Source organism: Cryptotermes secundus, unplaced genomic scaffold (genome assembly GCF_002891405.2).
Source record: "Cryptotermes secundus unplaced genomic scaffold, Csec_1.0 scaffold955, whole genome shotgun sequence".
Lineage (NCBI taxonomy): Eukaryota > Metazoa > Arthropoda > Insecta > Blattodea > Kalotermitidae > Cryptotermes > Cryptotermes secundus.
The window spans coordinates 427,894-445,638 of NW_019744422.1; the positions used below are offsets into that span (position 1 = coordinate 427,894).

Here is a 17,745-nt window from a genome sequence, read left to right on the forward strand (position 1 = left end):
ATTCGTATCTTGTTAAAGTGATGCGACTTGTCTGGTTTTGTCTGTGACTAATTCCACATCTACTGATCATTATTGTACCATTAAGGATCAACGGAATGTTTCAGTAAATTGAATTGACTGTATTAACCACTGTCTAGTAACTGGGCATTTAAGGGTATTATACATTTTATGGAAGTATGGTATTGAAATAGACCATCTGTTTTAAATAACACATGACAGTAAACAATTAAGATGGTCGTGAATGGTTTACTTAGAGCTCATTTCCTTTTATCCTGTAGAGGAATATGTTAATAAATGATCTATCTAAAACCATCAACAATAAATCTAAACCAATTCTATATGCAGATGACACTAGTATAATATTTAAGAACTCTAAATTTGAAAACTTTAAAAATGACATAAATATTGTATTTGAAGCCTTAAACAGATGGTTTGAAGCCAATTTACTCTCATTAAATTTTGATAAAACCCATTACATATCATTCACAACTAAAAACAACCACCAAATTGATCTGGACATCAGTTATGCCAACAAATTAATCTGTAAAGTACTTGATACAAAATTCCTTGGAATATATGTAGACAGTACACTGTCTTGGAAAATACATATTGAACAAATTATACCTAAATTAAATGCAGCTTGCTATGCGATGAGATCAATTAAGCCTTTTATGTCACAGGAAACATTGAAGATGGTTTACCATGCCTACTTTCATTCTATTATGAACTATGGATTAATATTTTGGGGGAACTCTTCACATAGTGTAATAATTTTTAAAATACAAAAGAATATAATTAGAATCATTACAGGATGTAGAAGTAGAGATTCATGTAGAGAATTATTTAAGAAATTAAAAATTCTACCTCTTCAATCGCAATACATATTATCGCTTCTCCTATTTGTTGTTTACAACAAAGATAAATTCAAATTAAATTCTGATGTCTATAACATGAATACTAGACAAAAATATAACTTCCACCTACACTCATCAACTTTATCAGTATATCAAAAAGGAGTCTACTTTACTGGCACAAAAGTGTTCAACAATCTGCCACAAAGTATTAAAAACTTGGGCAATGATATTAAAAAGTTTAAATCAGAGTTAAAGAATTATCTACATGCTCATTCCTTCTACTCTAGATGAATACTTCAATGTAAATAGGGAATGATGTAAAATTAAGTTATATTAATTTTTAAGCTAAAATTGCCTGTACTTATGTATGTAACCTTTTGACTTGTTCTGTATCCAAAGGTGCTAACCTGCTTAGGATTTATAGAATGTAAATAAATTCAATTCAATTCAATTCAATAGTTTTCAAATTTTAAGGTTCTTGCTATGAAATGACTGATTGTATATACTGAATTTTTATTATACTGTATATTCTAATTTTTAAATCCTGATGAAATGTATTATATTTGGACTGTTAAATTAAGTATTTAGGTCTTTTGTATTAATTTATGATTGTGACAATGATAAGCATATATCTGCATAAATGTGATCATAGTTGAATATTTTATATACAAATTTTGTACTGTGACTGTATTGCATGTTGATTGGTCCATTGTTATGCATGTGTTTATGTATTCTGACATGTTCTATATCCTATGGCATGCGTGACCTGAAAGGATCTATGGAATTTAAAATAAAGTGAAGTGAAGTGAAGAAGCCACCATTTAGAGGCAAAAATTATCTGTAAACACTACCTAAAGATTCAGCTGCACTGAAATGGACAAGGTCAATCGTGTATTTGAGAGGAAAGAAAGGGAAGTGCAGGGAAAACTTCTTGGCATATCATACTTTCAGATGAAATTCACATATTTCTATTTTTCAAGGAACGGTCTGAGGGAAGATAAAAACTATAGAAATTGCAGGCGTTTTGTAAACATGGCTTTAGTCACTCAACCAACATGCCACACTGGCACATCTATAGTGTCAACTTAATGAGCAAATAACACATCAAAAAAATTTCATTACTACTGCTATGTATTTTATCGTTCCTGGCACCCAGCTGAATTCAGAGTTTGTACAGAAACAAATGTCCCATGGAATTTCAAAAGGAATGCAGAATAATAAAATCTTATTGCAGGAACATCTGGATGCCTGGGATGTATTGGGGAAACATTTCTTACAGTTACAAAATCAATCGTAGTTTTTATTACAATACTGTTATAATAGATGATAATATTCATATCGACCAGTACAACTTTTACTTAATAGGAGACTTTACACAAAACAAGATCTTCCTGCTTCTCATTTTCAAGTACTTACAGTGCTACCATATTTCTTCTAACAAGGAAGAAAAAGAAAAGTAAATAATATGCTATCACTGTGACTATGTTAGGCTGTTGAAAATGGAAAACAGAAGGTCATGTATCATGATTTGACTACTAAACACATTCAATACCAACAGCTGTTGTGCAACTGTTAAAACATATATATTTACAAGACCACAGTATAAGTTCTGATGAGTCAAAATATGCGTCAACTCCTGCTTTACATCCAATAGAAATAACTGTTTTGCAACCAAAAACGAGTGTGTTTAGTCATGGCTGATTGGCCCCTAGGTTTATACTAGCCACTAAAATCCTGGCTATGAACCTGTGTTGAAAATACAATTTTTTATGGGATTTCACCATGAAAAGTAGTCTTTATGTTGTACAGACTGCCTTATTATTAGAATGTCCATTATGTACAAAATAATCTTTACAGTTTATAAAAGTTATTTTATAATTTTTGGATATAACACTTCACCCCTGGGCAAATGACACATATATTATTTCTAACAGAAAAAGTGAATATGTACTGGAATTCTGAAACAATCCATCAACATATCCTCTACAGTGAAGCTCAGACTGATCAAAGTATGATAGTTCATTTGTCCTTTTTCTTAACACAAAGACACAGAATGTTAAATATACAAAGTTCTGTGGATAACAATGTGGATTATAATAATGTCTTATCTTTCATTGCTGTAAAAATCAGCCCCAAAAACATTTATATAAAATGGTACATTACGGAGGTATAACAATATTCTGTTACACTTACGCACGCACACACACACACACAAAGTAAAGTTACCATGTATGATACACAACAGGGACTGGACTTTACACAGAACTATACTGTGCTGTAGGCAAAGTCTCACTCTCCTAGAACTTCTAGAGTTTCAGTTTGCCTCGCTTTGGAACTAAGTTATGAGAACTTGCTCAGTGTTATGTCAAGAGGTCTCTCTCATTTACCTTCAACTTTTGTCACATTTTCTTGTAATTCTCCATAACTTTCATACATATCACAACTACCAAATGTTAATTTGAACCAACATACCTTTTCATCATTTTTCAAGCAATTGTAATAGGATGTTTGAATCTTTCATGATATTCAATTATAATTACATAAAAACAATATGTGATCTTGAATTTGGTCCAAAACTGCTGTACTACTTCATACAATTTTCATACCAGTTTTCCATCTTTTATGATAAGTTTGAACTATGTAATTTTGAATTTTAACTTATGCTGTTCATGCATTTAATTAACAAGAGTGGAAAGATGCATCAAGTTTTGAGTAATATATTTACCAAATGCATGTTTTGAAATGACATACCTCACTGGCCTGGATACACACATGAAAGACACAAACAGAATTATCAACACAAAAACCAACACTGCAGAAATACAGAAATATTTTCTTTGTAACTTGTTTCAAATAAGAGTTGTAGATCTTAATGAGATTATCTACATTTTATATTATGTACTCGCTTTTTGTGAGTTGTTTCTGAGAAAACTGGATTCGCGCTGCATGCAGAAGAGGGATTACTGATATGCCTAACCAACACAAACCAAACTGAAACTTCTGAACAGCCCATAGAGAAGATTTCAAATATTAAATTTCATCAATATCCATTTGGAAACAAAACTTGCCCATGGATGAACATATACATCTTCCCTATAATGCATTAACTGCATGCACTTTATACAAAAATATGTTGAAGGTAGCACATAAAAAAGAGACTGACCAAATTTTGAAACACAAAAATTCATAGTGTTGAGGAATTACCACTCAGTCAGGTCTCTTTATGTTCTAAGGAACAGTTCCAGCTGAACTGACTTGTAAACCTCAAGATGTCAGGTACTGTGTGGTGGCCCAAAGGTCCAATGGGTCAACAAAGAACTACTGTTCCTGGGAGTCAAATATTGAGGCCCCTCCCTTCCACAAAAGCTTCAGGTGGCAAACTGTACCTAGCGATTTTTAGAAACTCACGCAAGACAGACAAATGCAATTCTGAGTTCTAAAGTATCAGCTGATGTAGCGCAAATTAGGGAGAATAGGAATGAAAATAGGATATTGGTGGGAAAGCCAGAAGCAATGTGATCACTAGGAATACCAATTGTAGGTGGGTGGACAATATTAAAATGGATCTTAAGAGAGAGAGAGGATGGACTGGATCAATCTGGCTCAGGATAGAGACAAGTGGAAGGCTCTTGTGAACACGGAATGAACCTTCAGGTTCCATAAAATGCTGGGAAGTTCTTGAGTAGCTGCACAATTGGCGGTTTCTCAAGGACTTGGCTCCGTGAGTGAGTGAAAGTTTTAGCTGTGTTCACATAATACAAGTTCATATTAATTCTTATAACATTTCATTAATTAATTTGAATGAAACACAGTGTCAAAGAAAATTATCTACAGTTCAAACTTTGAGAACTAATCATACAGAAAGTATTCCTGTATCAAAACACCAAAATAACAGCAGGAGCTTATTTTGTCATATTCAATTTTAACCCTTCCGCACCGACATCCGTGTGCTTCACCGACCCTTTAAATAATCGTATGCCACCGACATCTGTGCAGTTCACCGACCTGCGCAGTGTTAGCTTTGAAGGACGTTGCTGACAAAACGAGGAAAGATATTCCAATTTTCTTTTCAGGAGTACATAGATTAGGGTTTCATCTTTCTATTGGTATATGAGTTATTTATTTTGGACGAATTTTTAGCACGGTATTTTTATTTTGTATCGTTAGTGTAATAGTTCGTACTTTTGTCTCACTGCGCCTAGATTTCATTGAAATTTTTCAAATTCTAAGTAAGGAAAATGTATAAAACTATATATCTTTCGACTCTATGGTCTTTGCTTGTCTATATGAGTCACTCACTGAAACCCCAGACGAAGGTTTTCCTTGAATGGGTTGCTGTACAGTCTGCTGACACAATGAAGTAGTCAAACAAGAGGGTCCTTTTTTCTTGGAACCAAATGCAACCTAAGAAAATAAACTTACGAATGATACAGAAATCTATGATGTCATAACACTTTCTTCTCTCAGTCGCGCCATAACCATGGCCTCTACAAGTAGGAAAGTTTTACAGGGCGATGAACTAGAAGAGTTCCTTGCTCACGACTCGGAAGTTAGTGAGTTCGAATATTCGGATAGTAGTGAAAACAGTGATAATGAAATTGAAGATCAGGCTGTAGTTGATGCTATCCAAGATCTTAGTATTGAAGATGACGACGAAATAGTGGCGAGGGTTCCAGTGGCGGATTCAGACGAGAGTTATTTTTGGCAAAATATGGATAATTATGATGGCGTTCGCGAACGGTTTTCTGAAAATTCAGGCCCGAGAAATCAGTCTGTCAATGTGCTCGATATAGTACAGACATTTCTATTATTTTTTACTGAGGATTTTGTGAACAATATCGTTCAGGAAACAAACACTTATGCGCAACAATTTATATGTGGGAGGGTTTTTCCATTTAGATCTCCAGCTAGGCAGTGGGTACCAGTGACACTAAATGAAATGTATGTGGTCTTAGCCTTGTTCTTGCTGATGGGTATAGTCAATAAGCCAACTCTAAATTCATACTTTTCAACGAAAAGATTACTATACACTCCAGCATTTCCTGATGTAATTTCGAGAGACAGATTCCAGCTTATATGTAAATTTCTCCATTTCAATGACAATACTAAGAAAGATAATTACCTAGGACCTACAAGACTTTTCAAAATTTTTCCTGTCATTCAACATCTCAACGAAAAATTTCAGACACTCTTCTATCCTGGACAAAATATTTGTATTGATGAATCGCTTACACTATGGAAAGGGAGATTGGCATTCAAAATGTACTTGCCACTGAAAGCTTCAAAATTCGGCATAAAAACTTATGAACTCTGTGATTCCAAATCTGGGTATTTATGGTCATTTATTGTTTACACTGGCAGCGAAACCCAACTAAATTCTTCACTGATCAGAGAAAATACCAATAAAACAACATCTGTTGTTCTACATTTGGTCGAACCGCTCCTCCATAGAGGTCATACTCTATGGATGGATAATTATTACAATTCCCCCCAGTTAGCAAAATTATTAAAAAATCATGGCACTGACTGTGTTGGGACCCTTAGGTTGAACAGAAAGGGTGTCCCAACAACTGTAAAAAACACAAAGTTGAGAAAGGGCGAGATCATAGCTCAGCACGCAGGTCCTATAACTGTTCTCAAGTGGCAAGACAAAAAACCAGTTTCCGTGATCTCTACATTTCACAATGCCGACACACAGACAGATATAAAGAGAAACAAAGAAATAAAAAAACCAAAAATTATAATTGATTATAATGAAATGATGGGTGGCGTTGATTTGAAAGATCAGCTTTTACAGTACTACAACGTGGAAAGAAAAAGACTTCATAAGTGGTACATGAAACTCTTCAGACGCCTTTTGAATGCGACAGTGGTAAATGCCATGATAATTTATAACAAGAATCAGGAAAGACTGACAGACCACTTAGCATTCAGAGTAAATCTGGTAGAAGGGTTGCTGTTGAAGTTTACGGACCAGGAGCAGGCAGCACGTAGAGTACAAGGTCGACGTCATTCATCAGATAACACCATCCCCCGGCTTCGTGAAAGACATTTTATTAGTAAAATTCCCCCATCAGGAAAAAAGGCTAGACCACAAAGGCGATGTGTAGTGTGTACAAAAAACAAAAGAAGAAAAGAAACCGTGTACTGGTGCAGTGATTGTGATGTTGGGCTATGTATTGACCAGTGTTTTCAGGATTACCACACCAAACTCAACTTTTAGCAGTTCGAGTGAGTAAAAAAATATTATTTATCATAATTATATTGAAAAATATATATATAGTTTTGTTCTTCGTTTCTTTATGAATATTTCTGTGAAAATTTTATCTCAATATACCAATTTTTGCGAGAGTTACTAAATTTTTCATGGATAAGTGCATTTTTCTGTTTAATAATTAAATACCCCGTCGGTTTGGCGGTAGGAAATGATTTAAATACTATCCGTCGCGGAAGGGTTAAGGCACAGAATCTGTTATACCTTTCTCTTCTGCATAAAAATTAATCTATGAATACCTTAAAATAGAATATATGTGACGGCCCCAATTGAAGGTGGTACAGTATCTATATGGTAGCCTGGCTTGTGCCTTTGTAAAAATAAGATGTCTCCAAGTGGACATATGCAGTCATAGACAAAAGAATTTCCACTCAATATACAATGCATCTATCCCACAAATTGTGAAATACATATGCATATGCAGAAAATGATTTCCAAGCTCAAACCATGAAGGTAAAGCTCTATGGATTCTACACCTCTCTACTAAATGGGAGTGATCAGCTTTACACTATGAATTATTTATTTCTGAGACAGTTATTGCTATCCATTGGACAGGAGGCTGAATGGACCCCAGAGCCAATTTAAATATGGTGGCATACACTAAAATCCCAGCCCCTGTTGAGAAATAAACTCCATCCTTCCAGTCCACAGCCAGTCACTTATTATGGCTCAGCTAATGTGTGACATTTGTGAAACAATTCAAGGTTCTGATCATTTCCCTGTAATCCATTCACAAAGAGATTATCTTTTATCTCCCAACATTGCAGAACTACTGTTTAGATCAAATGTAAGGACTGCATCTCAATTTGTTTCTGATGAAGTGCAGTGGTCACAGTAAATGCTGTAATTATGTTGTTTCTGCCCCTGTTGACAGCATGTTTTATTGAGTACTAGTATTTTCAAGGTCTGTGGCAGTGAATGAAATTAAGAGAGGCCATTCATATTTTTCAGAAGCGAAATAAGATGTGTGCAGGAAAGGAGGTGTAGGAATTGCAATAGGAGTGTACTGCACTTGAGGAACTGCACATTTATTAATGGCGAGATTCCTATCCATAATTTCTTGCTCTTACTTTGTAAAGCTAAAGGTACATGCATTTTTAATCCCTGTACAAAACTGATCTGAGTGGTCAGTTTAATACGTTGGCTGCATTATCCTCAAGGAAAGAGCACACACAGTTGGATAACAGGGTGGATGGACCCCCACAGCCAAAACTTAATTTTTATGCCCCATACCTGGGATGGAAAACGATGGGCACCAGCTACCATTTTAACTGCCATTAGTGATTACTGATCTTGTCCATATTAACATCTGGATAAATGTGGTACTTCAACAGTTCAGCACACCATAATTTTTGTGTCAAAACAATTTCTTTTACCTTTAACATCATACAAAACACTAGCTACAACAAAACAGAATGTTGTTGTACTTTATTTTTAATGCTGCATACTGTCCATTATTTTCATATGAAAAATACATGAAACAACTACAAGTCAAGAACTTAAGCATTCTCCAAGTGAGCAGAAGATATGAAAACAAGTCCATTACGGCAGTACTGGAACAGTGACAGTGGACACCACTTGTCATTGGTAAGTAAATTTTGATGTAAATCTGATGCTGGGCAATGAAAAGGTTCACTATCCTAACCCTACACAACAATTTACAATACTACACATTAGGTGGAAAAAATAACCTCACCAAATTTCCAAATTAAATGAACAAAATTTAATGCATGTTACAATTCTGGCTCACTCTAATGCTATCTGTTTACACAAACTAACATAATTTGTCATATGAAGGTGAAAATCAGCTCTCTCCAAAGTGATATTTTTATTTTGTAGATTACTACTTTATTGCGAGACATGCTACATTATTAGGAAAAGAAAAATGTATAAACATCTTTGAGCGTACGTCATTATCACATGGTGACATACATTATTAAATCATGACTGGAAAGTTAACTACATTCTGTTTTCAGTATGTGATGGGAACCTAATCACTTACCAGAGATCCTGCTGAGCATACAGAACATTTTTACAGTGAGGTTGCCTACTCAAATAATGCCAAACACTCAAAAGATGTTTTAGATAATAAACACACAAACTTAGCTGGTAACAAGGGAAGAGACTATCTGGGAGATCTAGGCATAAATGGAAAGATAATATTAACAAGGACTATAATAAAAATGGGTAGTGCAAATATGAACTGGATTAAGAGAGTGAGAACAGGGTCCATGATGAGCTATAAAGTTCCATACAACAGGAAATGTCTCAAGGAACTTCTTAAGAAGATCCTATACTTCAGAGTTAGTTACTAAGTTTGTGTGCACTGATATAGTCATTATCCATGATTATGTGTGCACACACCTGAAATTTGTGCTTGAGTTGTCCATAAAAATCACAAACTTTGCAGTATAAAAATGCAAGTCCTAAAAAGCATAAGGAAACAATTTTCCAGCTTTTGGTACATAATATGTAAATAAGTGAATATGCTGGATGATCAAAATACAATCACCACATAGGGACAGCAGTTTTCTCCTAATATCATGTTTAAATATATTTACTTCATCTTATCAATTAAAATATTAACCTTTTGTTTTGTTTCATTTCTCCTCCTAACCTATTTCAGCAAGAGATTTCTTTTTATAGTTTATTGGCAATACTGTCTGCAGGGACACAAGCACTACTTGAAGAAGTGCAAACACACTATTCAGTGTCACTGTCACAACTCTAAAGCTTATCTGCCATAAGTCAGGGCTCAAAATTACTTCTTTACACAATCTTCATTTGGTACAGGTCAGTGTCCCTTTGCACTGCAAATAATAGGACAAGTATTAAAATTCCAGAGGTGCCAATCTATATAGTACATATAGGAGTCGAGGTAAAGTGCAATGCATGCAATGCATTCTACATCTCAGACCTCAGTACTGGTCACTTCACACTTTGACCACTTCACTCAAGCCAGTACCCACTGACAGCAATGAGGGTGGGCCCCAGAACCAGTCTCTATATTGTGGAGATGGGAATGAAACAGCTCATCCAGCCGAGAGCCAGCCACTTTACTGACTAAGCTACTATGACTAGACTTCAAAAACAAAATCCTGTAACTCTTTCAAGATCAACTCTGTATGCGCCACCCACTGCCTATACAGAGTATACTGTTGGGATGTATTATTCTATGGATAATATCACAACAATATGCCATCAATTATACACTGTAATAACAAAGTATGACAGTGGCCTTGATAAAAGTATGTGAACAATCAGTCAGTTTCTTCCCCCATGATGCAATATGAACAGGTAATTCAATCAGTGAAAAGGTTAATACTAAACAGGTTTTTGTAACCATTAATTCTATTTAAATCAGAACTATTGTTCTTGGTATATCAGACTGCAAAATTATAACAGTGAAGTTACTGAAATGATTAGCGGCCTCCGTAGCCTAGAGGTAACGTTCCCACCTCATGACTCGTAGTACGCGGGTTCAAATACCCGGTGGAGGTTGTCGAATTTTTAAGGGCGGAAAAATTCAGGGAATAAATCTTCCGGGAGGGACTTTAAGCCGTGGGTCCCGTGTCGTAGCTTTACGGCACATAAAAGACTTCATATCTCCAAAGAGGTCACTGAGCCAAATTAACGGACGATTCCCACCCAAGAGCAGTCTCTAATACCTCTGGTAGATGGGGAAAGCATTATAGATACCTCTCAGCTAGTAGAGCCGGTCTCGCTGGCTGGGCGGGACTGATGGTAAGCACCAGTACCGGTAGGATATAGAGACTGGTAGAAATCATAGAGGGAAGCACAATGGACCAATACAGGTCTCAGTGCATGGGGAAACCCACCCTCTCCAATAACTAACTAACTAACTAACTAACTAACTAACTACCGAAATGATTGAAACTGGCACCTTCATCTTTATTACAAAAAATAAGATAAAATATTATATACCTAGAAATTAACACATCACAAATACAATATAGTACAATACCATACACATACAACTCAGCATATGTTCTATGCTACATGAGCACAAAAGCTAGAAAGCCGGAAGGAAAATAAGTGACACTGTTCATAGAAATATTTCCTCCAGTGCTCTACAAATACAATATCCAGAATTATTTGCATTTCTACAGAATTGTAAATGCAATACTAGAGTGTTCACTGTACATTATCTTAATATGAATGGCAAACCATGCCAGAGTGCTGAAAATTCCAGCAGTTTTGGGGGGGGAGGGAAAACTTTTCTCATGTTCATGGACATTTCTATGAAACTATCTGCAAGACATCTGTCTATATAGCTTCAAGCATACTCCTGTCACTGTTTTTTTAGCAAGCAATGATCAGTATGTTTTCTTGCTGTTTAATTTTGAGCCCTGATTGGCTGCCATACTACTCCCATGTGATGTAGACTTCGGTACGAAGCGGTTTGGCAGAAGAAACAGCCCTCCTCCTGGCTCCAGGCCCCCTCACTCAGGCTTCTGTCTCTCCCCCCTTCAATCGCAAGCGTGCGAAGTCCTCAAAAATTATGTCATCCTGATCTGGGCACATGATTCCATCACTGAAAACAGGGGATTGTTTCTATGCTTCATCTTAAACTCACAGGTTGAATTCTTGCAATATATTAACCTCTCAGCCTGATCTAACATATTCAGTGTGTCAGAAAAATATATTGTATCATATGTCACCATCCAACATACTAGGTACAGTGGCTACAGGCTAAATTTGGGGGTTCTTTGCTTGTCTAATGTTTAAGATATCCTGTAAGCATCTTATGCTCTGAAAGGGAAAAATGTGTTTCCATTAAAGTTGTCATAATTATTAATCATAATATAAAAAGTTATATACCTCACCTAGAACATACATGTAGGTTTCTATTCTGTCGCAAGGCACACAGCTAATTGAATGCTTGGTTCTTCTAATTTATAGTGACTTTTGGAGCAGAATGGAGCCTCACTGTACATTGACTGCTGCTCAATACTGGCTAATGTACATGCTGTTATAGTGTGCGATGAGGTACTCGATTCGTGTTCTACATGTCACTGCTCATGAATGTTAATCTGGTTAAAGAAGAGCTGGCCAAGGTTCATACTGTATTATTGGGAATGCTGTAATCTGTGAAAATTCCAACCTGCGTTCTGTGTTTGCTATTATTCAAGATAAACTGATCTGACATGTGAACCAGTGCTAAATTATGTGTTTTCATAGTTTTGCTAAGGGCCTCTTGGAGTAGCTGAACTGCTGCTCTCAGCAGAACTGCATTCTTACACTGATTTATTCAGCTCTAATTTTGTATTAGCTATGAAGATGCATGTGCTTTTGTTTTTCTGTGTTATGTTTGCATTCAGTATTGGCATACTCTTCAAGTGCGTCAAATTCTTTTTATATGCTTTCCTATATATGTTTTCTTATTGTACACCACTTTCCTTGATATGTGCATAATTTTTGTTCTCTGCTGACTAGACTTCAGGGAACGTGTTTTGAATGTGTATAGACTAGAGACACACTTATGTTCAGACACCCTGTCCAACTTGGGAATGTGGAACATGCAACTGAATCAGAGATAATAAAGTGGCCTGTTTGTTGTGTCTATACATTAAGCAAACAGTGCTACAATTTTCATGTCTTCTTTGCTTCTATTAATAATTAATGTTAAATTGTTACACAGACTTTATTTCTCAATGATAGTCTGTTCCACCATTCCAATGAAAATTCTGACTGAAACCTACCATCATTAGATGGCAATAATACAGAAGGATAATATAACTGTTAGCGGGTTTATGACATTATCTGGTTTCAGGTCAGGCCAATCTTGCAACTGGATCTGTTAAAATTTGTCCCACAGATACACAAACTACATGTTAAAACAAGGTCTGAATATTGAAATGATTGCTATCTCATGTGTGTCTCATTAAGGCTTGATGAATCCCATACAGCCTCTAGTTAGGCATTTTTGAAAATTATAGAAAATATACATGTAGGCATATGTTTCAACTTGTCTGTGTAAGCTGACTCTTCCAATGTGTTTCCTGTGCAAGGTACATCACTCTTCTCTTGTCATTCATGCTCAGGTGTGTTTTAAGGTTCTGTACCATGCAGATCACTGTGACAGTTTGCAGTGATGGAGCAAAGAGAAAGCATTAAGTTGTGTTTCAGTACAGGCAAAAGAGCTACTGAAACTTCCCAGCTGATAAAACAGGCTTATAGTGACAATGCTCTAGTGGTATGCAAGATTTTCAGATGACTCTGAAAATCCTGAAGATGATGAATGCAGTGGACAACCAACAGCTGTTTGAACACCTGACATGATGGAAACAGTTCAGAACTTGATTTCAACTGACCACTGAATGAGTGCAGATGATGGAAGAGGAACTCAAAATTATCAGAGAAACAATTCACAAAATCCTAGTAGAAGATCTTGGAAAATGGAAGATCTGGGCTAAGGTTGCTCCCACTGTTTCACCAATGAGCAGAAATCTCTCAGACTGCAAGCTTATCAAGGTTTTATTCAATCTATGAATGAAGAGCATTCCTTGCTTGACTCAACTGCAATGGGTGATGAGACCTGGTGTTTCCAGTAATATCCCCAAACAAAGAGACAAAGTATGAAATGGAGCTTGCCAAGTTTTCCAAAACACAAACGATTTTGACCTCAAAAGTAAAAAAAGCAAACTGACGTTGGTCACATTCTTCAACAGTCTGGCAACCGTTCATGCAGAATGTGTTCCACTAGGTCACACAGAGAACAAGGAATATTACGTGGAAATACTGTTTCATTTGATTCAAAGAAACTGTCAAGAAAGACCTCAGTTTCAGGAAGAGAAAGCTCTCTTGCATGACACAAGACCCCACAAAGTAGTGTGAATAAAGAAATTCTTGGCAAAACAAAGGATTCTAGAATTAACCTCCCCCCCATATTCTCCTGATTTATCGCCATCAGACTTTTTTCTTATTCCCCAAAATCAAAACCATGCTGAAAGGGAGAGGATTTGAAGACGAGGATAGTAAAAGAAATGTAACAAAAGAATTGTTTGCATTACATGCAAATGAGTTCAAAAAGTGTTTCCAACAATTTTATGACTGAGCACAAAAGTGTGTGACTCTCAAGGGGGATTATTTTGAAGAATATTAAAGGTATGTTCAATTTTAAATGTAGTTTTCTGGAAATTTATGCAGTCCTGGAACTTAATACTCTAACCATTTATTTATATAATCTTGGCTACATTCAGAATGTATGCTATTTATCTGTCTGGGTTGGCCAGTACTCTGCTTTTGGAAAGGTGTCACTTATAAATTTCTGTTGCTGGATTTCTTCATGTTACCAACATTTCAATAGAAATGTCACCACCATTCCAACAGATATGTGTATTTTCTGTAAAAGTCTCAGAAGAGCAGTGCTGATATTTTGCTGTTGCCAGTATGCGGGGCATGTGGTCTGGTCTCTCTCTCTCTCACTCTCTCTCCCCTTACAGGCCAGAATTTTGGCCAGCTGTGATCATGGTAGGCATTACAGACACTGCCTCATCTGGGAAGTGTTTGAGCAAAATATGAAATCAAGTGGGTAAGGTGTAATAAACATGCATCTCCATGATGCATTGTTCCATACAATATGAAAAATCAGACTAGTTGAATTCTGTGAGTCAAAGCACTCACGTGTCCAGCTGAATCAGATTCGTATCAACTGCTACATCGTCACCACCTTCCTTGTTGCTAGGTTCATGCGAGGGTGACGGGCGTGCAGTGATGGGTAAGGGAGGATCCTCCTCTGGTTTCGGATGCATCAGGATGAAAGGCAATTCTGCTACCAGGTCTCTGAAAGTACAATGGCAAAGTAGCTCTTCAGTTCTCATGGCTTTCAATTTCACAGCTACAAATAATCATGCTTGGATATCAGTGACTAAAAAGAATGGGTTCACATACATTTCTACTGGTACAAAATACACAAATTTTGTGGACTGAGTTGAATTTGAGGTAGCATATGTCAAAATTTTCCTCCCTGTGCTTCTGAAAAAGAATGGCTTTCATGGTTATGACATCATCCACCGAGAATACCATCATAATATATTGTGTTACGAAAACATTTTTCTCCTATTCTTCCCATCCCCCCAAACAGCCTTAGTGTTGATCCCTTCCCCACATAGTGAATTAGGCCTCTAAGTATGACATTCCACTATGCAGACTGTGGGGACTGGGAATACTCCCTAAAGATAACCATGCAAACCTCAGCACATCCCAGAGCAAACCAGTCCACTGCTCTTGGGTTAAACTCACTCAAACATAGTTCAGTATAATCCTTTCACCTAAGTTTTGCTGTTCACGTCAGAACATGACACATATCCTACTACGAGCACTGGGTTCAATAAAGCTTCAACAACCACTCCTCTCTTTCCTGTAAAACTGAAACTGTTCAGTGAATGCTTTTGTAATTACATCTTGACCTCAAAGGGCAAACCATATTGTTCCAGCAAATGTCTTGTAAATAGGAAATCGACAGGAGTGCATCGCATGAATCTCAGGTTCTCATAATTAACATAATCCAAAAGCAATGAGAAGTGATTCTTTAATTTGTTAATATAGAGTCATCAGCCAGATATAACTACATTCGTCACCTAAGTATCAAATTACACAGTGCCCAATAAATCAAATAAGAGAATATTCATTACACTCTCTGGTAGCCCACTGTGATACTAATGTTACCAAATGTACATACCAAACTTCTTCCTCTATCTTTCGTGTAATCTCATTTCACTTTATCAAAAAATTAATTCTAAATTACAAGAGGTTACATTTTATGAATTCTATTATTCTGAAATGAACCATTACCATAAGCTAACCTGGTTATAGATGTTAAGACACTAGTGACTGGCACAGATTGACTGCTCTCCCTAGTCACTTAGCCTGGCTAGCTGCCTGTGTGACAGCAGTAAACATTTACTGCTCCATGACTGCATATCATTTAAACTAAGTCGTGAAGATGAGATGAGAACAAGTGAATATGTGTGAATAAAATCATAGTCTATATGAAAAGAAAAAACTCCTTACTTCACTATCCATGGACTACATTCAAAATGACTATTATTACTATATAATGAACTGAGCAACAAAATGTAACATAAAATCTATGTCATCTGGCAACAAAAACTGCTAAAAACACATTCTCTCATGATAGGAATATAAAAATACAATTTGTTCGCAAACCTTATTTGGAGCGCCTACTTTTTTCTGTATAACTCTCTCTTAGTCTCTGGTGTTTATCCATACAGCTAGGAAACATTCAAGACAATTGTACTGCAATAGATACATACAATGTCGGACCATTTTCATAAACTTTTCTTGTAGTGTTTACAGTTTCAGGTTTGTCTAATGTCCTGGTTTCACATTCTATTCCTTAATGTTCTCTTTTAATACATCTATATAACTTGTAACATAACTGTAATCATATTACATCAAATCCTAGCTCATCTGTTTCCAAGGATACATCATTTTAGTGCAAAACAAAGTAGTCAGAGTGACAATGATCATTACAGAAAAGTGCGTATAGGATTAGGAAATGAAATGCGGAGGCGGAAGAGGCCGCAGTAGTAGTAGTATACAGAAAGAATGGTGGTCACAAGGAATTCACATAATAAGAGAAGAAAGGGGGAACACTGGGAGTTATGAGAGCATAAGAATGAATAACATGTGAAAATGGCAAACTTATGAACATTCCATGCTGAAACAGAGATGCAAAACACTACACAAACAAATTAATGCCTTTGGCAGCTGAACATACCCTCCTAATGCTCCAAGACACAGCTTTACTTTCACTTTGTACTGGACAATGATTCCTAAATTCTCCTTCTGGGATGGATCTGCCACTCTGAAAGCAAATGAGGAAGATCTGAATATACATACTGATAACACGACTGATTCAGAAGAATATAACAGTCTTCTGGGTTCTAGCACCACGTAGAAGCTTCTAATACAACAATGTATGATGGAATCTAGTTCATCGATTAATTAAACGGACCTGAAGAAAAACACACCTCAGAATTATTTCAGTCATACAGGAGTTGACTGAGGTTACAAAACTAGATGATCAGAATGAATGATGAATCTAGGTGTAGCCAGCAATTCAAGATATATGTAAACCTACTAGAAATATAACATTACAGAAAATAAGAACTCCTCTGCTACTTCTCAATAAGGACAAAAAGAAGAGGCTCTCAAAACACTACTATCGGGAAATACTCACCAGCTGTGGATTTTACCACCACTATTGCACACTTACACTTAAATTAGGAGTACTTCTCTGCATTCACACTTGAATGGTATATATATGTTTAGGTGTAAATTCAGACACAAACTTATCATAACAAAACCAGTAACTACATTAGCTTTGCAGCTGCCTAAGTCTTAAGTATTAGAGCACTGCTTAAAAGAATCATGATCCAAATATTAAGAACAATTTTAAATGGTAAACAACTGAAATGAATAAGACATTCAAATCTCAGACTATTACAACAGACTGTCTGACAGACAGACAGACAAACAAACAAACAAACAAACAAACAACCCAGAAACATACATATACACAGAGGACAAAAGATGAAAAACACCATTAGGAAACATTGCAAGGAAGAC

General features: G+C 36.1%; 2 protein-coding genes across 7 annotated transcripts in view; one reads left to right on the forward strand and one right to left on the reverse strand.

Moving 5' to 3' along the window:
• Positions 1 to 4,512: 4,512 nt before the first annotated feature.
• On the forward strand, positions 4,513 to 10,489 carry LOC111874778 (piggyBac transposable element-derived protein 4). Its single transcript, XM_023870558.2, has one exon. The coding sequence runs from the start codon at positions 5,335 to 5,337 to the stop codon at positions 7,075 to 7,077; it is 1,743 nt and encodes a 580-aa protein (XP_023726326.1). The 5' UTR covers positions 4,513 to 5,334; the 3' UTR covers positions 7,078 to 10,489.
• Positions 10,490 to 11,432: 943 nt separating this feature from the next.
• LOC111874781 (beta-arrestin-1) overlaps positions 11,433 to 17,745 on the reverse strand; it is an 86,384-nt gene continuing 80,071 nt past the window's right edge. For all 6 annotated transcript variants that reach the window (XM_033755593.1, XM_033755594.1, XM_023870562.2 and 3 more), the window contains 3 exons: positions 16,895 to 16,981; positions 14,776 to 14,934; positions 11,433 to 11,683 (listed from right to left, as the gene is read on the reverse strand). In XM_033755593.1, coding sequence (XP_033611484.1) covers positions 11,596 to 11,683; positions 14,776 to 14,934; positions 16,895 to 16,981 — 334 coding nt within the window. In that variant the 3' untranslated portion in view covers positions 11,433 to 11,595. The remainder of the gene's footprint in view (positions 11,684 to 14,775; positions 14,935 to 16,894; positions 16,982 to 17,745) is intronic.